Raw genomic sequence first — 19,805 nt, 5'->3', positions numbered from 1 at the left:
GGTATCCAACTGAAAGTCAAAACTTTATTTCTTAGGTATCAAAATCTAACTTGGATCTAGTATGGGTGTTTTCTTGACCATTTCTAATTTGATATACAGCAATACATGCATCATGTTGCTTTATCCCGTCAGTAACATCTTCACTTCAAGAGCTTTATTGGTCACATACAAGAAATGCATTGAGATGAAAAGTTAAGTAAAACAACCTTGGGTTGTCATATTTAAATTGATCACTTTAGTCAAAGATGAGGATAACTAAGTTGACTTGGAAATATAATTGCATAATATTCTACACCATCTTTCAAGGTTCATGTCTTTGTACTAAAACTCATGGAGGAAGATCTTTCCCCACAGGAGGCAGTACAAACTACCCATTGACACGAACAATGAAGGACATCCTTATTTTTGTCCTTATGGCTAACTTGGGGAAAAACCAAGACTAGCCTTTTTAAAATGTTTATTTGCATAATTTAAAGGAAACATCACACAGTGTACATTTTGTATTGCGGTTATTCAGGCCACTCGTTGACTAGATTCTTGTCAGGAAGGTGGTGCAGATGGCTGTCCTAGCCCACTCACAAGGAGACATTCTTGACCTCCAGGAAGCACAGACCAGGATAATGGCCATTGAGGCTAGACATCAGATGGAGAGATGGTTAATATTCAGATCATACTTTAAGGAATATTTTTCAAGTTGTGTAGCTTAAATGTTCAACCTGGACCATATTTATGATCATTTTGGGTCTTGGTGCCTATCCTGTCCCAATCACTTTGAGGACATACAATGGGTAATATCCCCTAAAGGATTACATTGCAGCCGTTTTCATGAGTCAGCTGCAGTGTTCACGGTCAATCCTGGACCAAACTCAAATTGTTGTCCGCATTAGTCCCTTGGACCCAAAATGATCGAAAACTAGGGTGAAGGTTGAAAACAAATCCTGAAATTTTCCTTTTAACCATAGGTACATACACACAGAAGGCAGTAGTATGAGGAATTTCAAATGGATGGTGTGATTTTAGAACTTTTGTCTACAAATAACAAAATGCAGTCTTTTGTTCATAATCTACATGGTATTCACCTAGATTGTCCAGGAAGAACTACAACAGACAAGGTGCGGTCTGGGAGGGATTTAAAAAGTTTTCTCAGGCGATCATCCAACTTCTTCATCACGCCCTCCATTTTTCCATCCTAAAATAAAAACATTGTCAATTTGAGATTTGAGTTGACAGGTCTATTGTCTCCCAGTTAACTTAAACCTGTTGTATTTCGTCATTTTGTTATGCCCAATCCAACAAGTAAACACAAACACTGCAATACCACCCAACACTTCAGCAACTGCAACCACCACTAATCAATAAGCAGGTAGTGGAAATGCATATTAACTCAATACCAGCCACATTCTGAAATTTCACCCAACATGCAAGTTAACTTTGACTTTGAATAGCTTGGCCCCAACGTAATTCATCTCAAATAATCGACTCACCAATGGGTTGTTCTCCGTAATGGTGTTGTTGCTAAACCTCCCCTCGACGGCCACCTCCTCCATCTCTGTTGTGGTCTCTTGGGCCCATGACCGCAGGTGACCCGGGGTAAGAGAGGGACAGACGAGGTACCTCTGGTCCCTGAGCTCCTCAGAAGAACCCAGGGCTGCTGCTGCACACTCTGGACTCTGAAACTCTGTCACATACCCAAACTAACTAGTAAGAAACAGAAACACAGATTTATCTCGACAGATGATGCAAAAAAGTGGGGGGACAGTGAAATGTGTTTGCTTACTTATACTCGCATGTCTTGCTCGTCTTCCATTGGGTTTGCTGGGCCGCAGGATTTTCTTGACCACACCGAAGTGGCCAAATACCTCGTTGAGCTCATTCTCAGACAGTGCACAGGCAGGAGGACCTTGAGGAAGCTGATTGTAACCGTTCATTAGAGTCTCATTGATGGAAGCAGCCACCGTTGAATTGTAAGCATCTATCGTCGTGGTCCCATTTTCGCCTGGTTTCGTGTCGTTATCCGTCCAATGTGAACCTGGAGCATTTGGTACTGGCATGTGTCCATTCGTGTGAGGCAGTATGTGGGAGGGGTTCACGATAGGTTTGAGCCTCATAACGTGGACATGGTTCACGTTGAGGGGGTCCTCCTTCAGGGCATCAAGGGTTAAATCAAGATCCAATGTGGACTCATTGACCGGCCTCTGGACCTAGATGTAGGCGATTACACACACAAACACATTAATATGCATCTTATAAATAACAGATTTATAGTGAGCAGAGTAATCAGAGGGTGCTGCCTACCCGAATGTGCTGTCCATGCACAATGTGTCCACTTAGTGTTTGGACTGCCAGCACAGCCCCCTCCAGAAGCCTAAACTCAATCTCTGCATGCATCTGGGGAGGAGCCGGTGATGAGTGACAGCTTAGCTCATTAGAGTCCAGAAAGTACCTCAACTAGTTCGGTCCATGACCACATCAATATTCTATGCCTAGTATTTAGCCATTTAGCAGACGATTTAATTGGGACCTGCAAATGCAGATACAGCTCATTAAAGAACAGGTAGGGGTTATTGTGTCAAACCAAATACTTTTTCTCTGGGGGCCCAACACCATAGTTAATAGAAATGACAAGACCATCAAGTGGGGCATGGAGATAACTTCCTAACTAATTATCACATGTTATATTTGATCATTTCTTTTAACGATGATTAGGAATTAAAAAACATTTGCAAGGATTCTGTCGACTGCTTCCTAACAGTCTCTGTGTCACTACGACCCGTCACTGGACTGAGAGATGGGGTGTCCCTGGGACCAGCGGTGGTTTACCCTGTGCGAGGTAGGTAGCATTCTGATGCACTTCACAGCTCCACAGCAGCGAAACAGCCTCTTCACTTCCCTCTCCCCGAACCCGGATGGGAACGGCCCCGCAAACACCACACACATTTGCCTCAGATGTGCACGTAACTGCAATGTACACGCACACACACACAACCACACACATCAATATATACGTTAATTAACACAGCAGCAAAAGAGAGAAAAATAATACTTTATGTACAATGACGCATGAGTGGCTCACTCTTTGGTGGTGGTGTTCCTGTTGTAGGCCGGAGTTCTTCATGTGTTCTGAGACTGAAGAGAACTGCACCAATGAGAACAATAGCCATGACGTCTGTCTTCTGAAGGAGGCCAGCACCTGAGTTCAGAGGGTAAGGGATGTTATGAGTAGAGATGTTAAGAGTACTAATCTATGATGTCGGATATATTATGTCAGATTTTCATCATAATCTTAATCTCTTTTATTAGACCAGCTATTAGTGATAGTGAATGTTAGGTGGAGAGGTTGTGAATGTATATGAGCTTTGGGGTGTCTAAAGCATTAACATGCTCCAGTGTCTACAAGTCAAAGCACGGTGTTGCTCGTCAGCACTATTCCTAAAGCCAAACACATCTTCATTTTCACCTCCTTGTCTGAGCTGTGCCACTGCTGATTGGATGGATTAATGGTGATGTCAGCGCGTTTTCCAATGAAGGTCACCGTCTGTCCAGACTTTTGGAGCACATCAGCAAACCTAAAGACATTTTTGATCACACGTTATTGATTACAATTTCCGAAATTTAAAAGAGAAAGCATATAAAACAGAAAGTTAAACGATTTTGTTTTCAGAAATCAAAGGGTATTCCTCTTATATTTATCTTTGTGTAGATGAAAGTGGCGATGGTGCATTGGTTTTACCTGCTACTCGGGGCAGGTTGAACATCAGTGGGCGTAGATACAGTGAGACTCTCTCCCCATAACTCATCGATATGGCACTCTACAACCTGAGCATGAACCATCAGGTAAATATCAACCAGTCTGGCTTCATAAAGGCATTATAAAGGGTTGTTTGAGTGGGGGGGTTAAAATAAATATAGTGAAGACAGGGAGATATTACCTTTCGAGGTCCTGCCTTAATAAAATACTGGGCCAACTCCAGAGCAGCAGAAGCATCCTCCATAGGGTCATGACCATTCTGCTCTTCGGTTTGGATTTGCTTCCTAAAGCCAATGAGTCATTGAACAAATCACATCATTGATGAACCAACACATGCATCAACCCAAACATACATAGCCACAAGCACACACAAACATAGCAAGAATCACTTACCCTAGAACAGCCTCAGCTAGGACCTTGAGTTTAAACCGCTGTCCAAATTCTTTCTTGTAAAGCAGTGCGGTGTCGATCACATGGGGATGAATCAACTGTGTGAGAGAAGAACCTCATTATACAACGTCACACAGATCATGAATAGGCCCAGAGTTCCCATTGTTTGTTTGTTAAAGATCAAAATCAGTTTATTCGATTAATATTTAATTAATTACATTCATTTTCAAGCCAGTAACTAACTTTAAGAGCCCTGAGGTCATTTTCCAGTGAATGTCCGACCAGGACTGCATCCCTGGGCAACAGCCTCAGAAGCTTTACTTGAACATCCTTGACGATGGTGGTGACTGGCTGCAACATGGCCGCGGTAATTCCGGAAAACCTATCAGTCAACATAGCCATCAGATTGCCTCCAGTGCAGAATATAGAACACTGTTTTATAACTTTGGTGTGGATGTGCTGATTTAAACCTCGTGAGATAGTCGAGGATACGGTTTGGAGGTCGCACCAGGTCGTCCAGCAAACATTTGCCACTGCTATCCACCAGAGAGACGCGGGCCAACTCGTACCCCTGTTCAGTTAAACACTGAAATCCATCGAAGTTACAATCTGTTTGGGCACTGTGGATTTATATCAGTCATTTGTTTTGAGGCCTTAAGTGAGTCTTACCATCTCACAGTCCACTCCATAGAGAGGACTTCTGTCTGTTACACAGTCATCACTCTCTGTAGACACAAAGTCCTCAAAGCCCGGCATGCCTGTGAAAAACATACAACACATGCATGAACTGAGCAGAGGCGGTAAAAAAGAACGAAAGCAGAGTGAAAAGGAAGCAGTATTTAAGAGCTACCTTTCACAGGGAAGTGTTTTTTGATCATCTCTTCCTGTGGGAGAGTGTATGCTGTGAGCCCCTTCACCTCTGTTCCAAACTTCCTGATTATCGGATGCAGTCTCATCACTGTCGAAAAGAAATCATTCACATATATATTGAGAAAAAAATGACTGCATAGAGAGCATCGAGTTGGGAGTTACGATGAATAGGTCCTAAATGTATTGGAAAACCTACCATCTCTGAGCTGATTGCTTTCCTGGTCCCTTTGAGCAAAGCATGAACTCACAGATTCAGACACTTTACTGCTGAAGATTCCAGATGGTAAGTCAGTAGCCGATGGAGTGAAAGTGAGCCTCTAAAAAAAGTAATAGATGTTCAAGAGATTAAACTCAGAGAAATCAATACTTGTTTTGGGGGAGGTGGGATTGGCCCCAAATCTAATCTGGTGTTGCTAGAAAAGCTTGACATCGATAAGACCCAAGAGTGGAAACTTGCTAGAAGACAAATCGATGCAAACACCTTTCTATGCATTGAATGGGTTGGTGTGTAATGCCAACACATGGTACACAGCCAATCATACAATGATACAAAGGTAACATGGCAAGATTATATTTGGATGTGTGATGCGTACTGTGTTGTAGTTGGTTCTGAGATGTTGCAGAGTCAAGAAGTGTTGGTAAAAAAGACACTGGGAAAGGCCATTGAGGACAACAATGTTCACCCCTTGTATGTTCTTCTGGTGATGGAGATGGCACCAACTGTAAAAGAGAATTATACCCAAGAGAAGTGCATTTAATACATGGGTATCTGGACAAACAAAATGTTGTGGAACTGTTCTTCTTTTCCTCATTCCTGAACTGATTAAAGATTATGTAGAAATGACTTCCGGCTGTTTACCTAGGTTGTTTGGCACCGTTGATTTTCCCCAGAGCAGCGAAGTGCAGCAGTTCTGTTAGCATATCCAATGTCACCTGTTGCTGCAGGTGAGCGAATGGCACAGAGATCCTCGGGATGTGATGAACAACACGATCGGCGTCTGTCATTTTCCTTTTCATTTTTTTACTTTCTTGTGGTTTCGTTGATGTGTTTTCTTTTCTTTTCCTGGACGAGCAGGACAGTGTCGGCGGGATCATTTTCAAGATGAATCATCGACTGGAAGAAAGACGAAATCTCAGTTGGAAAAACCAAACAATGGATTAAATACTGCTGGTTCAGGTAGTTGCTACATCAAGACTACTTTCGTAATAAATTGTTGAATGTTAACTATTTCTAATGCACTTAATGATTACTTCTTATAGTAACAAGTTGTAGCACTTTATTACTGTGACCACCCAACAAAGCAACCATCCAAAGTATAGTGCCATGTGGACAACATGCTTCCAAACTAGATTGCTGAAGGGAAGAGGTGAATAGCGTTATAAGTTTGTAAAGATTTACCCAAGGGCCGTGGCTAAATTAATGTATCCAAAATTTGCTATGTGTTAACAACGGATGCTATGGCTATGATATAGACATGATGCAATTTAGCCCAACATAAAGCAGTTAGAATAACCTAAACTAAAACCACCCGAAAATTTCACGGGTTTCCTTGAACGCCGGCGATGTCAACAAACCAGACTGTATGCAATGTACTTCCGGTGATTATTTTCAAATTAAAACTTTACAAATGTAAACACACACTGTAATTACACTTTACAACGTATGATATTTCTGAAAGAACAGTATCACAAATAACTAAATAATTGTTGTAATGGAGCAATGGGCAGCAGTCTCAGAACCCGGGATCTGGGTTCAAGCTGTTCCTTTGAGTGGTCGTGGCTCTATGTGTGGTGTTTTAATGTTCTGAATTACAGCTTTTATGCAGTAACTGTTAACTGTTATCTAACTTTGCAAAAAACTAGGGGCAGATAAAATAATGACGTTTTAAGTGTGGACAATTGTGTTGTACAACTATATTCTAAACATAGGTTCTAAAGTGAATATTTAAAATTACACTTTTATTTTGATGGGAAACACAACGCTGTTCCGGGTTCTGATGTGCGCTCGGGGTTGGTCGATGTTCTCTGCAGTCAAACGCCTTACCAATCGATTGTGTAACGTAATGGGTTTCAAATTGAATGTACCGCGAACTACCTCACACCAGTTTCTACAATCGTGTCAACTTCGATAGAACGAAGGGTATCTCAAATACAAATTGTGCATGCCGCATGGTTTTAAGCATGTCGACAAAGAAATTGGCTAAGTACGGGCTTTTGTTTTGTTTACATTGTAGATCACTGTTATGAGTACGTTACGGCTTTTATCAATGTTCTATCTAATGTTACACTACAGAGAATTGGGATTACTGAGGAAGCGTCGCCAGGCCACCGAAAATAAGGCATTTATTGTCTGTAGTAAGTACGTTAGTGGTACTAATCATACACATTCGATACATTTTAATTTGAGGTTATTCATTTGGTTGTTTTTGTTTTTTCAGATCAAATATTCTCATACTTGATTGTGATTGACTTTGAGTCCACATGCTGGAGAGAGAAAAACAATTATGGCCAAGAAATAAGTAGGCCTCACGTTAAGTATTTCGATCCTCCATCAAAATATCCAACCGTTTCCCCCTATCCTTGAAACTTACCTTTTTCTCTCCGCTCTCCAGTTGAGTTTCCTGCTGTTCTACTCAACACGTCCACGGGGGAAATAGACTCCGAGTTCCATACCTACGTCCAGCCACAGGAGCATCCAGTTCTCTCTGAATTCTGCACTGAGTTGACTGGCATTACACAGGTATTTCTTTCTTTCTTTCTTCACAATAAACGTTCAGATTTTGCAGCAGTTCTTAAATGTGTATATTCTAATGTATGTATCTTCCAGAGGCAGGTGGAAGCAGGGATTCCCCTCCACATCTGTCTCTCTCGGTTCAGTCGCTGGTTACAGACCCTGCAGCTTCAGAAAGGGTTGACCTTACCAGGGGAACGATCATCATCCACTTCTTCAGCCCTTCAAAAGCCTTGTGCCTTTGTCACATGGTCCGGTAATAGCCTTTTTCATACACCCGTTGATATGCATGATAAAGCTTATCATTGTTTACTCAAAAAAAATCTTGCTTTTTTGATTATGTTTTCCCACAGGGTATGTATCACCGGTTTTTGTTGTAGGTTACCTATGCCTTGAATTGGTTTATTTAAAAAAGGCGAATTATTGATGTGTTTTGTGCACACAATGGGAGCTACCTAAGTTGAACTGAAACAAACATCAATGTAAAATCTTTTTGGGATGTGTGTGTATTAGACTGGGACCTTGCCGTGTGCCTGCAGTATGAGTGTAAGCGCAAGCAGCTCCACAAACCTGATGTGCTTAACAGCTGGATCGACCTCCGAGCCACCTACAGAGTATGTACTCAGTCTCTGTCTCTCTCCTTCTCCCAATGTTTTTTCCCCTAGTGCTTTGTGTTTTGACCAAGCATATGTATGTGTTTTCAAGCTTTTTTACAGTAGAAAACCCAAAGGGCTGAATGGGGCGTTACAAGATTTGGGGATCCAGTTTTCCGGACGAGAGCATTCTGGTAGAGAGACCATATAAAATCCTTTTTTATTAGGTTTACCATCCTTATCTGCCTGATGGATCTTTTCATTCCGTTTCTCACTTCCACAGGTCTGGATGATTCCCGTAATACTGCTCAGCTGGCATTGAGGATGATGAGGGATGGCTGTGTGATGAAGCTCACCAGAACGCAGGAGAGGGTGAGTGGCTGCCTGACAACCCGTCCGCTCTTCCCCCCGCTACTAACCGCTCCACTGCTTGTCTCCCCAAAGAACCATGCCAGGTGACAATCATCCTAATATCCTATCCTTTTTTTCTATCTGGTTCTATCTTTTCCATTTGTCCTCTCATTTATTTGTAATTGCAGCTCTGGTCAGATTTTTTTTTTCTTATTTAGGCCCCTCTAGGAAAGTATTTTCTTTGAGGTGGTTTGCTAAATGGAAGAAAGGGAGAGTGTCGATTTAAATTGTTTCCACATAACCCAAAAAAAGTTGTCTTTTAATGACTTGCAGAGTTTGTGGCTCTCTCACTCATACTAGGCGCCAATGAAGCCCAAGCCCCTGTTCGGAAATGCACCTGTAGAAAACAAGGAAAGTAAAGAAAACATGGCTCCAGATGAAAAGACGCTGTCCAGCGAAGAAACACCGGCAAAGAGATCACTTCAGATAAAAACGTGTTCAAAGACCAATGTTCCACTTTCGGACACAAAGAGAAACGGAAACACAATACAGGAACCTTTTCAAGAATATAAAAGCCTGGTCTCTCCCAGGACCCTGCTGAATGGTACAACGACACCTCTGCTGGGGAAGGGCACTGTGGCGGGTAAAAAGACGACCATGGACCTTTTCTCTCCAGTCCTGGTAAATGCTCCTTCACGCCGGGACAATAGCAACAGCCTTGTTCTCTGCTCCACCACTGTGGGATCCATATCACACCTGCCGCAGGTCCGTCCGACCTTTGAACCCCAGACAGCGATGCTGGAACACACAAAGGAAGGCACGGAGACGGATATCTCGGTGGACACGGAGGAGTGGCACGGATGTTATGACTACGAGGTGTTGGATGGGGATGATGGTGTCAATGCCGATTTGTATGAATCACTTGATGCAAACGACAATAGCGGGGAGAGTTCTTTGTCAAAATATGTAAATTCCTCCATCCTCATACCTCATCAGATCAATGTAATTGCAAAGAACAAGACAGTTTTTGTTAACAGAAACGGAAACGGTCCAAAATTAGAAGCTAGTTCCTTATCTAATAACATTAAGCCATCTTCTTTGGTCTGTGTAAATGAAATAAGACAGCTCCCTCATGCCTCATTGGCAAATAGATCAGCTCTAAGATCAAATTCAATAACATCTAATCAACCTAAAGTTGTTTCCAGTAATATTCGTTTACATGTTCAAGATAACTCAAAGGCTCCTCAGAATAAATCAAGAACAGGGAACTCGTCCTCACTCATCACACACAAGGCCAATGTCCAAGAGAGGACTTTGGAATCCTACTTGTTGGCAAAGCCCACACCAGTCATCATTCAGCACCATGGAACCAGACCATGCTCCAAGAAACCCAATGGAAAGGATGCGGGCTCTTTTATCTATAGCGACACAGCAGAAAATCCCCGTCCTACCTCCGCTCATTCCCTCCGCACCCCACAGAGTGCCATCCCCTCTATCTCAAGCAACCCCATTTCCAGTCGATCTTGCCCGTTGACAACCACACGTTCATCCCTCCAACATCCATCCAGACCATGGCCGCCCAGGATCACTGCTCCGCTGTGCGGATGTGGACGCCGGGCGAAACGGCAGACCGTGTGCAATGGCGGTCCCAATCAAGGACTTGGATTCTACTGCTGTCCAGTGCGCCGGTCGGGCTCCGGGAATATGATTCAGAACGGCTGCAAGTTCTTTAAGTGGGAGTCCGCGCTGATTAAGGACCACTCACCGGCCAATTCATGTGTCCAGTCTTCGATTTCTCTGCATGTTCTTCGTCGTCCGCAACTGTCGTCAACCTCAAGGAAGAGCTACTAACTAACTTGGAAAATGTAATATTCATTTAATGAACTAAAGTAAAAAAAAAAAAAAGGTTAAATGGTATGATGCAAAGGAATGATTTGTTTACCAAATAAAGGTGTAACGAGTTGCTGTTACGATATGAATTATGTAAACGAAATATAATTTATTCAATTAGTTTAAATATTGTAGGATACATTGACAAAAATAATAGACCAAATATTGTCCGTTTTATTTCCCTTTTACAATGCTTTTCATGTGTAAAATAAATTATTTGTAATACAGTCAACGTCTATTGATTTTATATAAGCGTGACATAAAGGTTGAATCTCATATATTAAAGACTCGAATTTCCATTTGAAAGTTCCAACGAAGGTATTCGATTAAGTTTGTCCCTTCTCGCATGCGGTAGCTCACGAACCCAACCTCCTGTTTTAAAATGTGTGTAGCTAACGTTGACTTAGGTTGCTAATGAATCAATTAATTCGTCTGTAATGTTTATTCTATAGCTGCTAGATTAATCTTTTACAAGAGTTATGTTCGCATTTTGCTAAAGATCCGTCTACTATTTACACAATAAACTGTTAGTTAGAAGAGCTAGGAACCATAGCTGGTATTAGCTGTAACGCTAGCGAAAGCACTAGCAGTCAACCAAGGGAGTTTTACATTCGAGTTTTATCGGTTAGATAATACGAGTTACTAGTTACTAAACATGTCGGCGGATAATGACAAGAAACGCAGCAAAAAGCGATACGCTTCTAGCCGCGGGAATAAGCGCTATAAGGGGTGTAGGGAGTTGGAGGTGGGCATGCAAGGGATAATTATCACGTGTAACATGAATGAAAAGAAATGCACTTCGGAGGCATACAGCCTGCTAAACGAGTATGCCGATAAACTGTACGGACCCGAGAAGGTAAATACAAAAAGCGTCCTTTCTAATGTACTCTTCACCAATTATTTTCGAACATAATCATGATTTGACATGTCAGTTCATATCTGAAATTAAAATGAACAGTTCGGTATAATTATAGACTTTAATGTTTACAGCTAACGTTTCACTCCTGATTGCAGATAGAAGATTGTGACGGAAGTAACAGCGAAGAGGAAGATGATGCAGAAGCAGCTCTGAAGAAGGAGGTTGCTCAGCTCAAAAAAAAGGGGAAAGGGGAGAAGCGCTTCCAGGCTCTGGACAGTGGAGCGAACAATGTTGTATTCATTAGGACCCACAATGTGGGTAAGTGAAAAAAAAAAAAAAATCATCTTTATATTACCCATGTGTTACTCAGTGTGCTCTTATTGAACCAATTGTTATTGTTGCTCATCTAGAACCTGACAAGTTGGTACATCACGTCCTGTCTGACCTCCATGCCACTAAGAAGAATAAGTCCCGCAACATTCTCAGGATGCTTCCAGTGAGACAACATATTATGCATGCAGTTTGCAGATGATGTCCTCTGTATTTCACTAGTTTGCATTGATACGCCTGTGCTCTGTTCTAGGTCAGTGGAACATGTAAGGCCTTCCAGGAAGACATGGATAAGTATCTGATCACGTTCCTGGAGCCGTGGTTCAAACCCCCCAATCATGCCACCTTCCAGATTGCCTTCAAGGCGCGAAACAGCAGCCATAACAAGCGGGATGACATCATCAAAGCCGTTGCAGGTATCTAGTCCAGCAGCTGCTTTCACTAGATTCTCTTGTAGATGGGAGTTATTGAGTGCATAATATAAGCTGCTGGCTCCCAGGTTCTTCTGTTAAACTAACTCGTTGCTTCTGTATCCTTGTGCCAGTGTCAATGCCAATGCCATTTCTAGTTATTGTTAAACCACGCCTTATCTTATCTATCTACATGTTTTATCTTATAGGCAATAAAGTGTTTGGAAAATGTGTTCTGTATTAATTTGAGTCTAACATGTATTTTTCTTGTTCCCGTAGGCCTGGTGGGGAAGATGAACCCAGAGAACAAGGTTGATTTGACCAACCCTGAGCTTACCATCATCGTCGAGGTCATCAAGACGGTGTGCTGCCTCAGCGTGGTGCCAGACTACGCCCTCTACAGGAAGTATAACCTGCAGGAAGTTGTCAAAGAGGACACTCCAAAGGCCGATGCTGCTGACAAGAGAGCAGACCAGAAGGCGACCGACCAGGGCGACAGCGCAGACGTTGTTAAAGCAGAAGAACAGACTGATAAACAAGCAGAGGACATTAAAGTGCCCGAAAATGACAAATTGGTTGAGGCGGCGACAGAAGATAAGAAGTGATCATTTAAGGGAGAGGGACAATTTTATTTTAACATTGAAGGTTGTAGAAACCAAGACAACATTTTCAGCCCCTTGTTATTTCTTTTTTTATTACAAAGCTGTTAGTAAATCATTTGAACAGGTTTTTCCTACATCAATAGTTTTCTCTGTGTGTGTGATTATTTTGGTTTATACCCTTGAAACCTCTGTACATTTTGTGTGTGATAGTGTAGTTTACCAAAAGGTAACTCTAAAATTAAAGAGGCTTTTAGTTTGATTTCTGTTTTTTTGTTTTTTTTCAAAAATAAATTTTGAACAGTACAAAGAACCGCTTTGAACTGCTTCCGTTCAGAGCCCATATTAACAGACTGGCCCACTTTTGTAGATGAAGGAAATTGTCAAGTTGTATACCAGTACAGTTGCAGGCACAAATTATTTTTTCCTGATATGACAATAGCCTACTCATTGAGGGATCAAGAGCAAATGTTTGGGAGCAGAACAGTAGTTATTTCTTCTGTGAGCCACAAGGTGGGGTAAACAGTCATTGCGATGAGGTGGAGATTTAGGTGTAATGCTAGTTTGATGTATCATTAATCCATTTAAAGTGATTGGGCCCGACTTATTGGGACCAAACAGACATTTTTATATTGCTGAACCGTTTAATAGCTATCCGAGTGTTGAAACCGCCCTACTTGCCTTGTGCTCATGTTTTGCAGACATGGTGAATGGGGTCGTTGGCTAAATGGGCCACACCTATTTAACAACATTTCCTATTGCAAGTTTAATTTCACACTTTCAATTAATAAATAATTTAATTGTTCTTTTGGGTGATGACCATTTGTTTAAACACTGGACCAAGTTGTAACTTGAACTGACTTGATCTGTCATGTCTCTGACCCATCAGTGCCCCAACAACAACCAGTGCATTACCAGCTATCCATTCTAAAAAAATAATCATCCAAACTACAAATAATGACTTTGGAGCACTGCAATTCAGAAAAGATGACGACAATGTTTTATACAATTTTAATTGTAGTTTAATATAGGGTAGTGAATGGTCAAATATTCCCTCCACTCGTATAATTGCTCCTGTGAGAAATGGAGCCGACATTTTGTCTGTCTACAGGCCTAGAGAAATGTGTACATTTTTGGCACCTACAATTGTCAGCTCATACAGGTTAAATGTCACAGCCATGTGTAACACTTGCATTCCCGGGCGGATGTGCAGTGGCTCCCTGGGGTCAGGATTAACAGCCATCCGTCTGGTTCCATACCTGACCTTTATGAGGCTCTCTAGGGGCTCATTTGTCTTCTGTCACCCAGACAGTAATCTCACCTCAGCCATGAGGAATTCTCCCTCTCTCTCTCTCTCTCTCTGAGGTGAAATGTGGGGCTTATGTCACCAAGGGCATGTCTAAATAATTGCAATTATATAATATTATCTAGTGATCTGTCCCAGTTTAGTTGAAAAAATAACATATTTAGACTGCAAGTGTGTGTGTGTGTCCCTGTGTGTCACTAAGTGTGCTTGTTTGTGATTTTGTGTGTGTGTGTGTGTGTGTGTGTGTGTGTGTGTGTGTTTGCATGTATGTGTGTTTGTGTGTGTGCCTGCATTTTTGCTTCACTCAGAGTGAGCTTCTATTGCTCATTTGCAGGGTATGTCATTGTGTGAATGGCAGATGGTTTTGGTTTAATGAGAAATGCTTATCAATGCTGCACAGCCAGTTTGCCGTTATTTCTGCAACCTATTCAGCTCTACAGGTTGAACCAGGCTAGCTCATGTTGATTGTAAATATTTATATTTTCCCCAGCAGAGCAAATAAACAATTACTGGATTCAGCATATTTAGAGTGTCACCAAGATTTGTGGGCAGTAAAGGGAGTTTTTTCTGAAAAGAACTATATATTCATGTTTCTGAAATTACAATAATGCTTATTTGTAGTAAGTAGGAGGTTGTCATTTGAATATCAATGATTGCATATGTTTTTATGAACTATGGAAGTGAATGAATAATAAAAAGATGGCAAATCATAAAACTTATTAATATAGTGCCTTTCAGGACACCCAGGGCATTGTACATATAGGGTTAAACAATTAAAACAGAATTAACATAATTGAGACCAAAAAGATGGGTCTTTAGGCTTGGTCCACTTAACATTTGTGCGTTTAGTGGACCCACTCGTACAGGGTTGGTGGACCCAGAATTTTGGATCTCTGGAGGAAGGGAGTTCCAGAGGTTGGTGGCAGCAGCCACCCTGAAAGCTCTGTCCGCCAAAGACACAAGCTGGTGGGAGGGCTGGTGAGCTGTCCAGTGCCAGAAGAACAGACTTCGGGAGGGGGTAAATAGGTACTGGGAGGCAAGGGCATGAAGGGACTTGTATACAGGTGAGGCAGAGGACCTTGACCAGGTGATACAGGGCTTGACTGGCTGCCAGTGGATAAGGTTGGGGCTGATGTGCTACCAGGTTTTAGTGCGGATAGGAAATCATGCAGCAGACTTCTGGAAGTACTGGAGCTCATATCTAGGGCTTGGTTCGGAGCCTTAAAATAGGGCTCCATTACAGTATTCAAGGTGGGAGTTGATGAATGCACGAATGAGGGTCTCTGCGATGGAGTCGTTGTGTGATGGACCAAGTCTGGAGTTGTTTCTGAGGAGGAAGAAGAAAAAATTTTGTGAGGGGCTTGATGTGGGGAACAAACGTGAGTGTGGAATAAAGAATCACACAAGGTCGGGCCAAAAAGGTTACATTTTCGAAAAAAAAATTATGCAAACCAAAGAGGAGCAATCAGAGGAATCTCTAGAAATCAGCAGTCATGTTGGGTTTGGTGTTGCTAAGGGATGAATGTGGGGCAGAGCGTTTCATTAATCCCCAATAATGCAAATTTTTTACACAAACCAGGCGTAATCTTTCTGGTTTGATGTCTCTTTTCTGTCTATTTTTCCTGACAAGACTGAAAGCTCTGGTGTCTAAGGGTGCACTCACACTAGGCCATCTGGTCAGAAAGGAGGACACATTCTGACCAAAGACTCATTCCAAGGAGTTCAACTGTCACTAGGGGAGTTTCTTGATGGCGGTGGGTCAGACACTGAGATCAATTTCTTTATTTTTGATTTATTGAAAGGATTTACTTCTCCACTGCCTCTCTGGCACCTACCCATAATCCTTTGTTCTGTCTGTCTGACTCCCCCACTGACCCTAACCCCTCCTTTCCCTTTAATTCATATAACCTCAAAGAGGGGCATATACAGAGTGGACTTCATTATTAAAAGAGTCAAGTTGGATTTTATTGCACAATACTACTGTGGCTGACACCTAAATTGCCCTAACATTTAATGAATAGTTTGGTGTGCCTTATTGCACTTATTGCACACACAGCTGGACTGAGCTTGTCCTGAGAAGCCGATTGAGTCCCATTCTCTTTCAGCGCGCACAGATGTCAGGTTTGTGTGGGTATCTTTAGGCCAGTCTTCTATCGGTCTTACTGTAGGGCTGTATTACCGGTATATAGCATATTATAATTATAAAAGTAAGTATAAAACATCACCTTTTTACATGCTGCTGTGGCTTTCTTCATACAGTGTTGTACTGTCAAACTGAAGAGCCCGCGCTTGGTGGAGGTTCTTGTGTAAGGGCCTTTGGAAAACTGACGCAGGAAACACATTTTAGCATAATGCTAACAAGGACCTTGACAATTAGGTAGACAGGGGAGGTTGACAAGGCGAGGGCCTCGGCTAGAGGCTGGCGCCTTAGTGAGGATGTGTAGTGAAAGGAGAAAGAAAGAGGGCAAGAAGAGAGGTGGGACGGGGCCATCAGCTGTCTGTCTTCCTAAGCTTTGCTCATTTCTTTTCACTCTTCTCTTTCTGCAGATAGTCTGCCATGGTTAAAGATGACGTAAAAACCAAGTCCCCCTATATCATTTATCGTTTTCATGTTCCTATTGCAACACACTTCGTATCCTTGGAGGGCTGTTCTTAGGTAATTTCAAACAAACCAGAGACCATTTTTTTTCTTTCCAGGGAACTGACATACACTGCGGTAAGTCCTTTATCCCTGTCATTCTGTATTTTTCCATCATTTATTCATAATATATGTATCTGAAATGCACCTTTTCCGGCCTGTTATCCTTTAACATTTTTTTTTATGTATTCTTTTTGAAGGTATTTATTTCCCACAAATAAGGAATTACCTCTGAAGTATATGCTGGCCCCTCATAAGGATATACATATTAACAGGATTGGAGATGGTTCCCGACCAGCTGTCAGAGAGGGAGACCGAGACACAACGAACCCCGACAAACAAGGATAAACGGACACAAAACCACATTTTACCGAGAGCGTCGATTGAACCTCTATTCAAACCAAGATATCTGTGAAGAGGACATCACTGCTCTCAAAAACATCAGTTTGAAACATGGAATAAAATGGAAAACGGATGGGAATAACGAAAAATGTGGATGAAGGAAGCTGCTTAAAATACAACATCAAACACAGCAGGCACAGCAGGGGGCTTCTGGTTTTGTTGCACCCGGCTGAGGGATTGGTTTTCGTCAGTGGGTGCATGCGTGTTTGTATAGTTTTGTAGTGGCCAAATAATCCGTCCATGATCAGTCACAATAGGAGCCAAAGAGGGTTACAAGGCACGCTTGGCTCTGTTTTGACATACCTTTTTTCCTCATACGTGTACGCCCAGATGGACATACAGTCTCACGCGGGGACTTTCTTTGATGATTGTCGATACTGCTGCGTGATGATGTCATACGGCAGAGAGCAAGGGAGGGGTGGCATGATCAAAGGCACCAGGGAGGGGATGAAGAGGCAGAAGAGGATATCCAAGACAAACAACGGGACAAAGATGGCGACTGCTTCCACAACGGGACGCGTTACAGCCCTGAGACCACCGGACCACCTTCAGGAGCCCTCTTCCTCTCCTGGCCGTCTTGTGCACGGCTGCCATTCTAACAAGCTAGTCATGACATACTGGAACCACCAAGTCATCCTTAGTCGTCCCCGCCGCCACCGCCAGCGCCGGGCTAACATGGTAAGATCCTATGCCTTCTTCCGTCGCTCGCTCTCTCCTCCGCCGCTATTAAACCATCAAACCTCCGTGCCCGGTTGTCTGTCTCCATTGCAAAATCCAGTGTTTTTTTTTTTTTATTGTGCATGTTTTTTCTTCATTCATTATAATAACACATTTTCTTACCCTTTTCATTCTCTTTTCTTCCCCCCCTTTCATCATGGCCCTTTAGACTGCTAATGCAGGCCTCTCCTGGCCATCAAAGGCAGCACATCAATTGCTTTGACTCCCAAGTGAGTGTGTGTGCGAGAGGGCCAGAAAAAGAAAAATATATTGTATCAAAGATCAAGACACGCTTTCATGGCTGATTTTGGCCCTGCCTGGGCTTCACTCTCCATCATCCCTCAACCGCTTTTTCATGACCGCTCATTGTCTAAGAATCCATTGGCTATTTCTTCCGATCACCCGCCACTCCTTAGCCAACATTCGCTCCGTAATGAAATCAGGTGCAATTCTGGCGTTTATTTTTCTTTAATTATTCGGCTTTCTTTGATTATATTCTCTGGCTGGCAGACTACAGGGCCAGAGCTGTACCCTAAGATGACAATACGTGAAACAATATTTGAATAAGCAGCAGGAGGGCAGCCTTCTAATCCACTGTGGCTAATCCAGTCTTGGTGGAGGCCATATTGGTAGCTGGTGTATTCAACACCATCACAATACACATCAGCAGGGTGCCATGGCAGATATGCTGACACTCCTTTACTTTAGCTATAGCCGGGAAAGGCCAGCAGATGGGTGGATAGATGGATGGATGGCTGGATAGATGGATGGATGGATGGATGGATGGATGGATGGATGGATGGATGGATGGATGGATGGATGGATGGATGGATGGATGGATGGATGGATGGATGGATGGATGGATGGATGGATGGATGGATGGATGGATGGATGGATGGATGGATGGATGGATGGATGGATGGATGGATGGATGGAGAGAAAGATGGATTTGATAGGAGGATGGATGGGGCGTACGCAGAACAGGATGAAGAGATGGACGGAGAGATAATACGATAGAAGGATGACAGATGGATAGATGGATGGTTGCGTGTTGACGGTCGATTTATTTATTTATTTTTCTGAATAATCCAATTGATCTACAATGAGCACTGATTGCAATGAAACATATGTTGTTGTATTTTTATGGACAAAGAAATCCCATATCTGTTTGTATATATATATATATATATATATAAAGTCCACGTGGTAGATTATATGCTGTTCTTGACAGACTTAAAATGCCCAAAATGGTTTCATGTGATCATAAGCTATATCGCATACGTCCCATTGGCGGCCTTTATTTCTGGGCTTGTGTGTAACCACGCAATACCTATTAAAAAAAGACTTCCCTCCCTTGGACCGCCTTAAGGAGCGCAGGACTGATACTCTTTCAAAAGGTACATAATGAAGATTTCACTCCCTCACTGAGTATCTAAATGGGCCTTTGTGTGGGGAGGCCCCCAAGAGATAAGCCTGTTTCTGACAGGCCTTGGTACAAACGCCTAAATCTACTCTGACAGCTGGAACAAAGGATCCCAAGCTGGACCAGTAGGGCAACAAAGGGCGCACTCTTGTTGGTTTAAGAACGCTTTCTCCATTCAAGAAATACATCTTTTTATTCACATTAAGAAAGCAGGTATAAAGCTTCTGCGTTTCCATAAAGGAAGGACTTGTGATATATAGTGATAAAGTATATAGAGTGATAAAGTATGTTTGTCCTGAGAAAATGCAGCTAAATATTTAGTCTCTATCAAAGGCTTCGCAGTAATCAATGAATCAATGAGATAAAAGCAAGAAGATCTTTCAGAAGATATGACTGGGTAACTAATGCCATAGGGTGTATGAGTACATCCTGATTAAGACCGACTTTTGCACATACGAAATGTACATGTATTTTCAAAATTACTGTTGTTTTTTTTTCTCATTACAGTACATTGTCTTACTTTCAAATGATTGCCTATCAATGGAGAT

The 19,805-nt window shown here is 42.3% G+C and overlaps 4 protein-coding genes and 1 long non-coding RNA gene across 8 annotated transcripts in view; 3 read left to right on the top strand and 2 right to left on the bottom strand.

Annotated features, from left to right (window-relative positions):
- Nucleotides 1-444: 444 nt before the first annotated feature.
- LOC132454415 (RNA exonuclease 5-like) lies at nucleotides 445-6,573 on the bottom strand. 3 transcript variants are annotated; one of them, XM_060047755.1, is made up of 19 exons: nucleotides 6,408-6,573; nucleotides 5,868-6,122; nucleotides 5,602-5,728; nucleotides 5,205-5,325; nucleotides 4,989-5,096; nucleotides 4,808-4,896; nucleotides 4,609-4,724; nucleotides 4,382-4,520; nucleotides 4,142-4,236; nucleotides 3,930-4,032; nucleotides 3,731-3,816; nucleotides 3,458-3,566; nucleotides 3,074-3,190; nucleotides 2,821-2,958; nucleotides 2,296-2,388; nucleotides 1,778-2,201; nucleotides 1,485-1,678; nucleotides 1,080-1,189; nucleotides 445-633 (listed from the first exon to the last, which is right to left on the bottom strand). In XM_060047755.1, the coding sequence occupies exons 2-19, from the start codon at nucleotides 6,101-6,103 to the stop codon at nucleotides 576-578; spliced, it is 2,463 nt and encodes an 820-aa protein (XP_059903738.1). In that variant the 5' UTR covers nucleotides 6,104-6,122; nucleotides 6,408-6,573; the 3' UTR covers nucleotides 445-575. The 3 variants fall into 3 exon arrangements, with proteins under 3 accessions (XP_059903738.1, XP_059903739.1, XP_059903740.1); XM_060047756.1 differs by having other exon boundaries at nucleotides 5,868-6,140; nucleotides 6,302-6,417; XM_060047757.1 differs by lacking the exons at nucleotides 5,868-6,122; nucleotides 6,408-6,573 and having other exon boundaries at nucleotides 4,996-5,096.
- Nucleotides 6,574-6,685: 112 nt separating this feature from the next.
- On the top strand, nucleotides 6,686-10,671 carry eri2 (ERI1 exoribonuclease family member 2). Of its 2 annotated transcripts, none has more exons than XM_060047758.1 (9): nucleotides 6,686-7,212; nucleotides 7,302-7,363; nucleotides 7,447-7,527; nucleotides 7,621-7,748; nucleotides 7,836-7,995; nucleotides 8,253-8,353; nucleotides 8,445-8,526; nucleotides 8,616-8,704; nucleotides 9,044-10,671. In XM_060047758.1, the coding sequence occupies exons 1-9, from the start codon at nucleotides 7,088-7,090 to the stop codon at nucleotides 10,532-10,534; spliced, it is 2,319 nt and encodes a 772-aa protein (XP_059903741.1). In that variant the 5' UTR covers nucleotides 6,686-7,087; the 3' UTR covers nucleotides 10,535-10,671. The 2 variants fall into 2 exon arrangements, with proteins under 2 accessions (XP_059903741.1, XP_059903744.1); XM_060047761.1 differs by having other exon boundaries at nucleotides 8,616-8,787.
- A 215-nt stretch (nucleotides 10,672-10,886) lies between these two features.
- On the top strand, nucleotides 10,887-13,033 carry thumpd1 (THUMP domain containing 1). Its single transcript, XM_060047766.1, has 5 exons — nucleotides 10,887-11,429; nucleotides 11,588-11,750; nucleotides 11,843-11,928; nucleotides 12,016-12,178; nucleotides 12,452-13,033. The coding sequence occupies exons 1-5, from the start codon at nucleotides 11,229-11,231 to the stop codon at nucleotides 12,775-12,777; spliced, it is 939 nt and encodes a 312-aa protein (XP_059903749.1). The 5' UTR covers nucleotides 10,887-11,228; the 3' UTR covers nucleotides 12,778-13,033.
- A 175-nt stretch (nucleotides 13,034-13,208) lies between these two features.
- LOC132454423 (uncharacterized) lies at nucleotides 13,209-17,555 on the bottom strand. The gene is made up of 3 exons (XR_009524926.1): nucleotides 17,421-17,555; nucleotides 16,303-16,401; nucleotides 13,209-15,404 (listed from the first exon to the last, which is right to left on the bottom strand). It is a non-coding gene; the product is annotated as an uncharacterized LOC132454423 (long non-coding RNA).
- A 101-nt stretch (nucleotides 17,556-17,656) lies between these two features.
- Nucleotides 17,657-19,805, top strand: part of LOC132454414 (axin-1-like) — a 16,403-nt gene continuing 14,254 nt past the window's right edge. The window contains exon 1 of the mRNA XM_060047754.1: nucleotides 17,657-17,795. The gene's annotated coding sequence lies outside the window, so the exon portion shown is untranslated. The remainder of the gene's footprint in view (nucleotides 17,796-19,805) is intronic.

The sequence above is a fragment of the Gadus macrocephalus genome, chromosome 3 (genome assembly GCF_031168955.1).
Source record: "Gadus macrocephalus chromosome 3, ASM3116895v1".
NCBI classification, from domain to species: Eukaryota; Metazoa; Chordata; class Actinopteri; order Gadiformes; family Gadidae; genus Gadus; species Gadus macrocephalus.
Note: the sequence above shows the minus strand (reverse complement) of the source record. Positions and strands in the feature narration are given on the sequence as shown.

Bases quoted from the DNA above. Each gene is read 5' to 3' on its own strand.
- LOC132454415 (XM_060047755.1), bottom strand. From the start codon at position 6,103: ATGATCCCGCCGACACTGTCCTGCTCGTCCAGGAAAAGAAAAGAAAAC. The intron at 5,097-5,204 runs GTAGGTTTTCCA...TCTTTTCGACAG, and splicing joins AAGCAATCAGCTCAGAGATG to TGATGAGACTGCATCCGATA. The intron at 4,033-4,141 runs GTAAGTGATTCT...CATTGGCTTTAG, and splicing joins CTAGCTGAGGCTGTTCTAGG to GAAGCAAATCCAAACCGAAG.
- eri2 (XM_060047758.1), top strand. From the start codon at position 7,088: ATGTACCGCGAACTACCTCACACCAGTTTCTACAATCGTGTCAACTTC. The intron at 7,528-7,620 runs GTAGGCCTCACG...TCCGCTCTCCAG, and splicing joins CAATTATGGCCAAGAAATAA to TTGAGTTTCCTGCTGTTCTA. The intron at 8,527-8,615 runs GTAGAGAGACCA...TCACTTCCACAG, and splicing joins TTCCGGACGAGAGCATTCTG to GTCTGGATGATTCCCGTAAT.
- thumpd1 (XM_060047766.1), top strand. From the start codon at position 11,229: ATGTCGGCGGATAATGACAAGAAACGCAGCAAAAAGCGATACGCTTCT. The intron at 11,430-11,587 runs GTAAATACAAAA...TCCTGATTGCAG, and splicing joins AACTGTACGGACCCGAGAAG to ATAGAAGATTGTGACGGAAG. The intron at 12,179-12,451 runs GTATCTAGTCCA...TTGTTCCCGTAG, and splicing joins CATCATCAAAGCCGTTGCAG to GCCTGGTGGGGAAGATGAAC.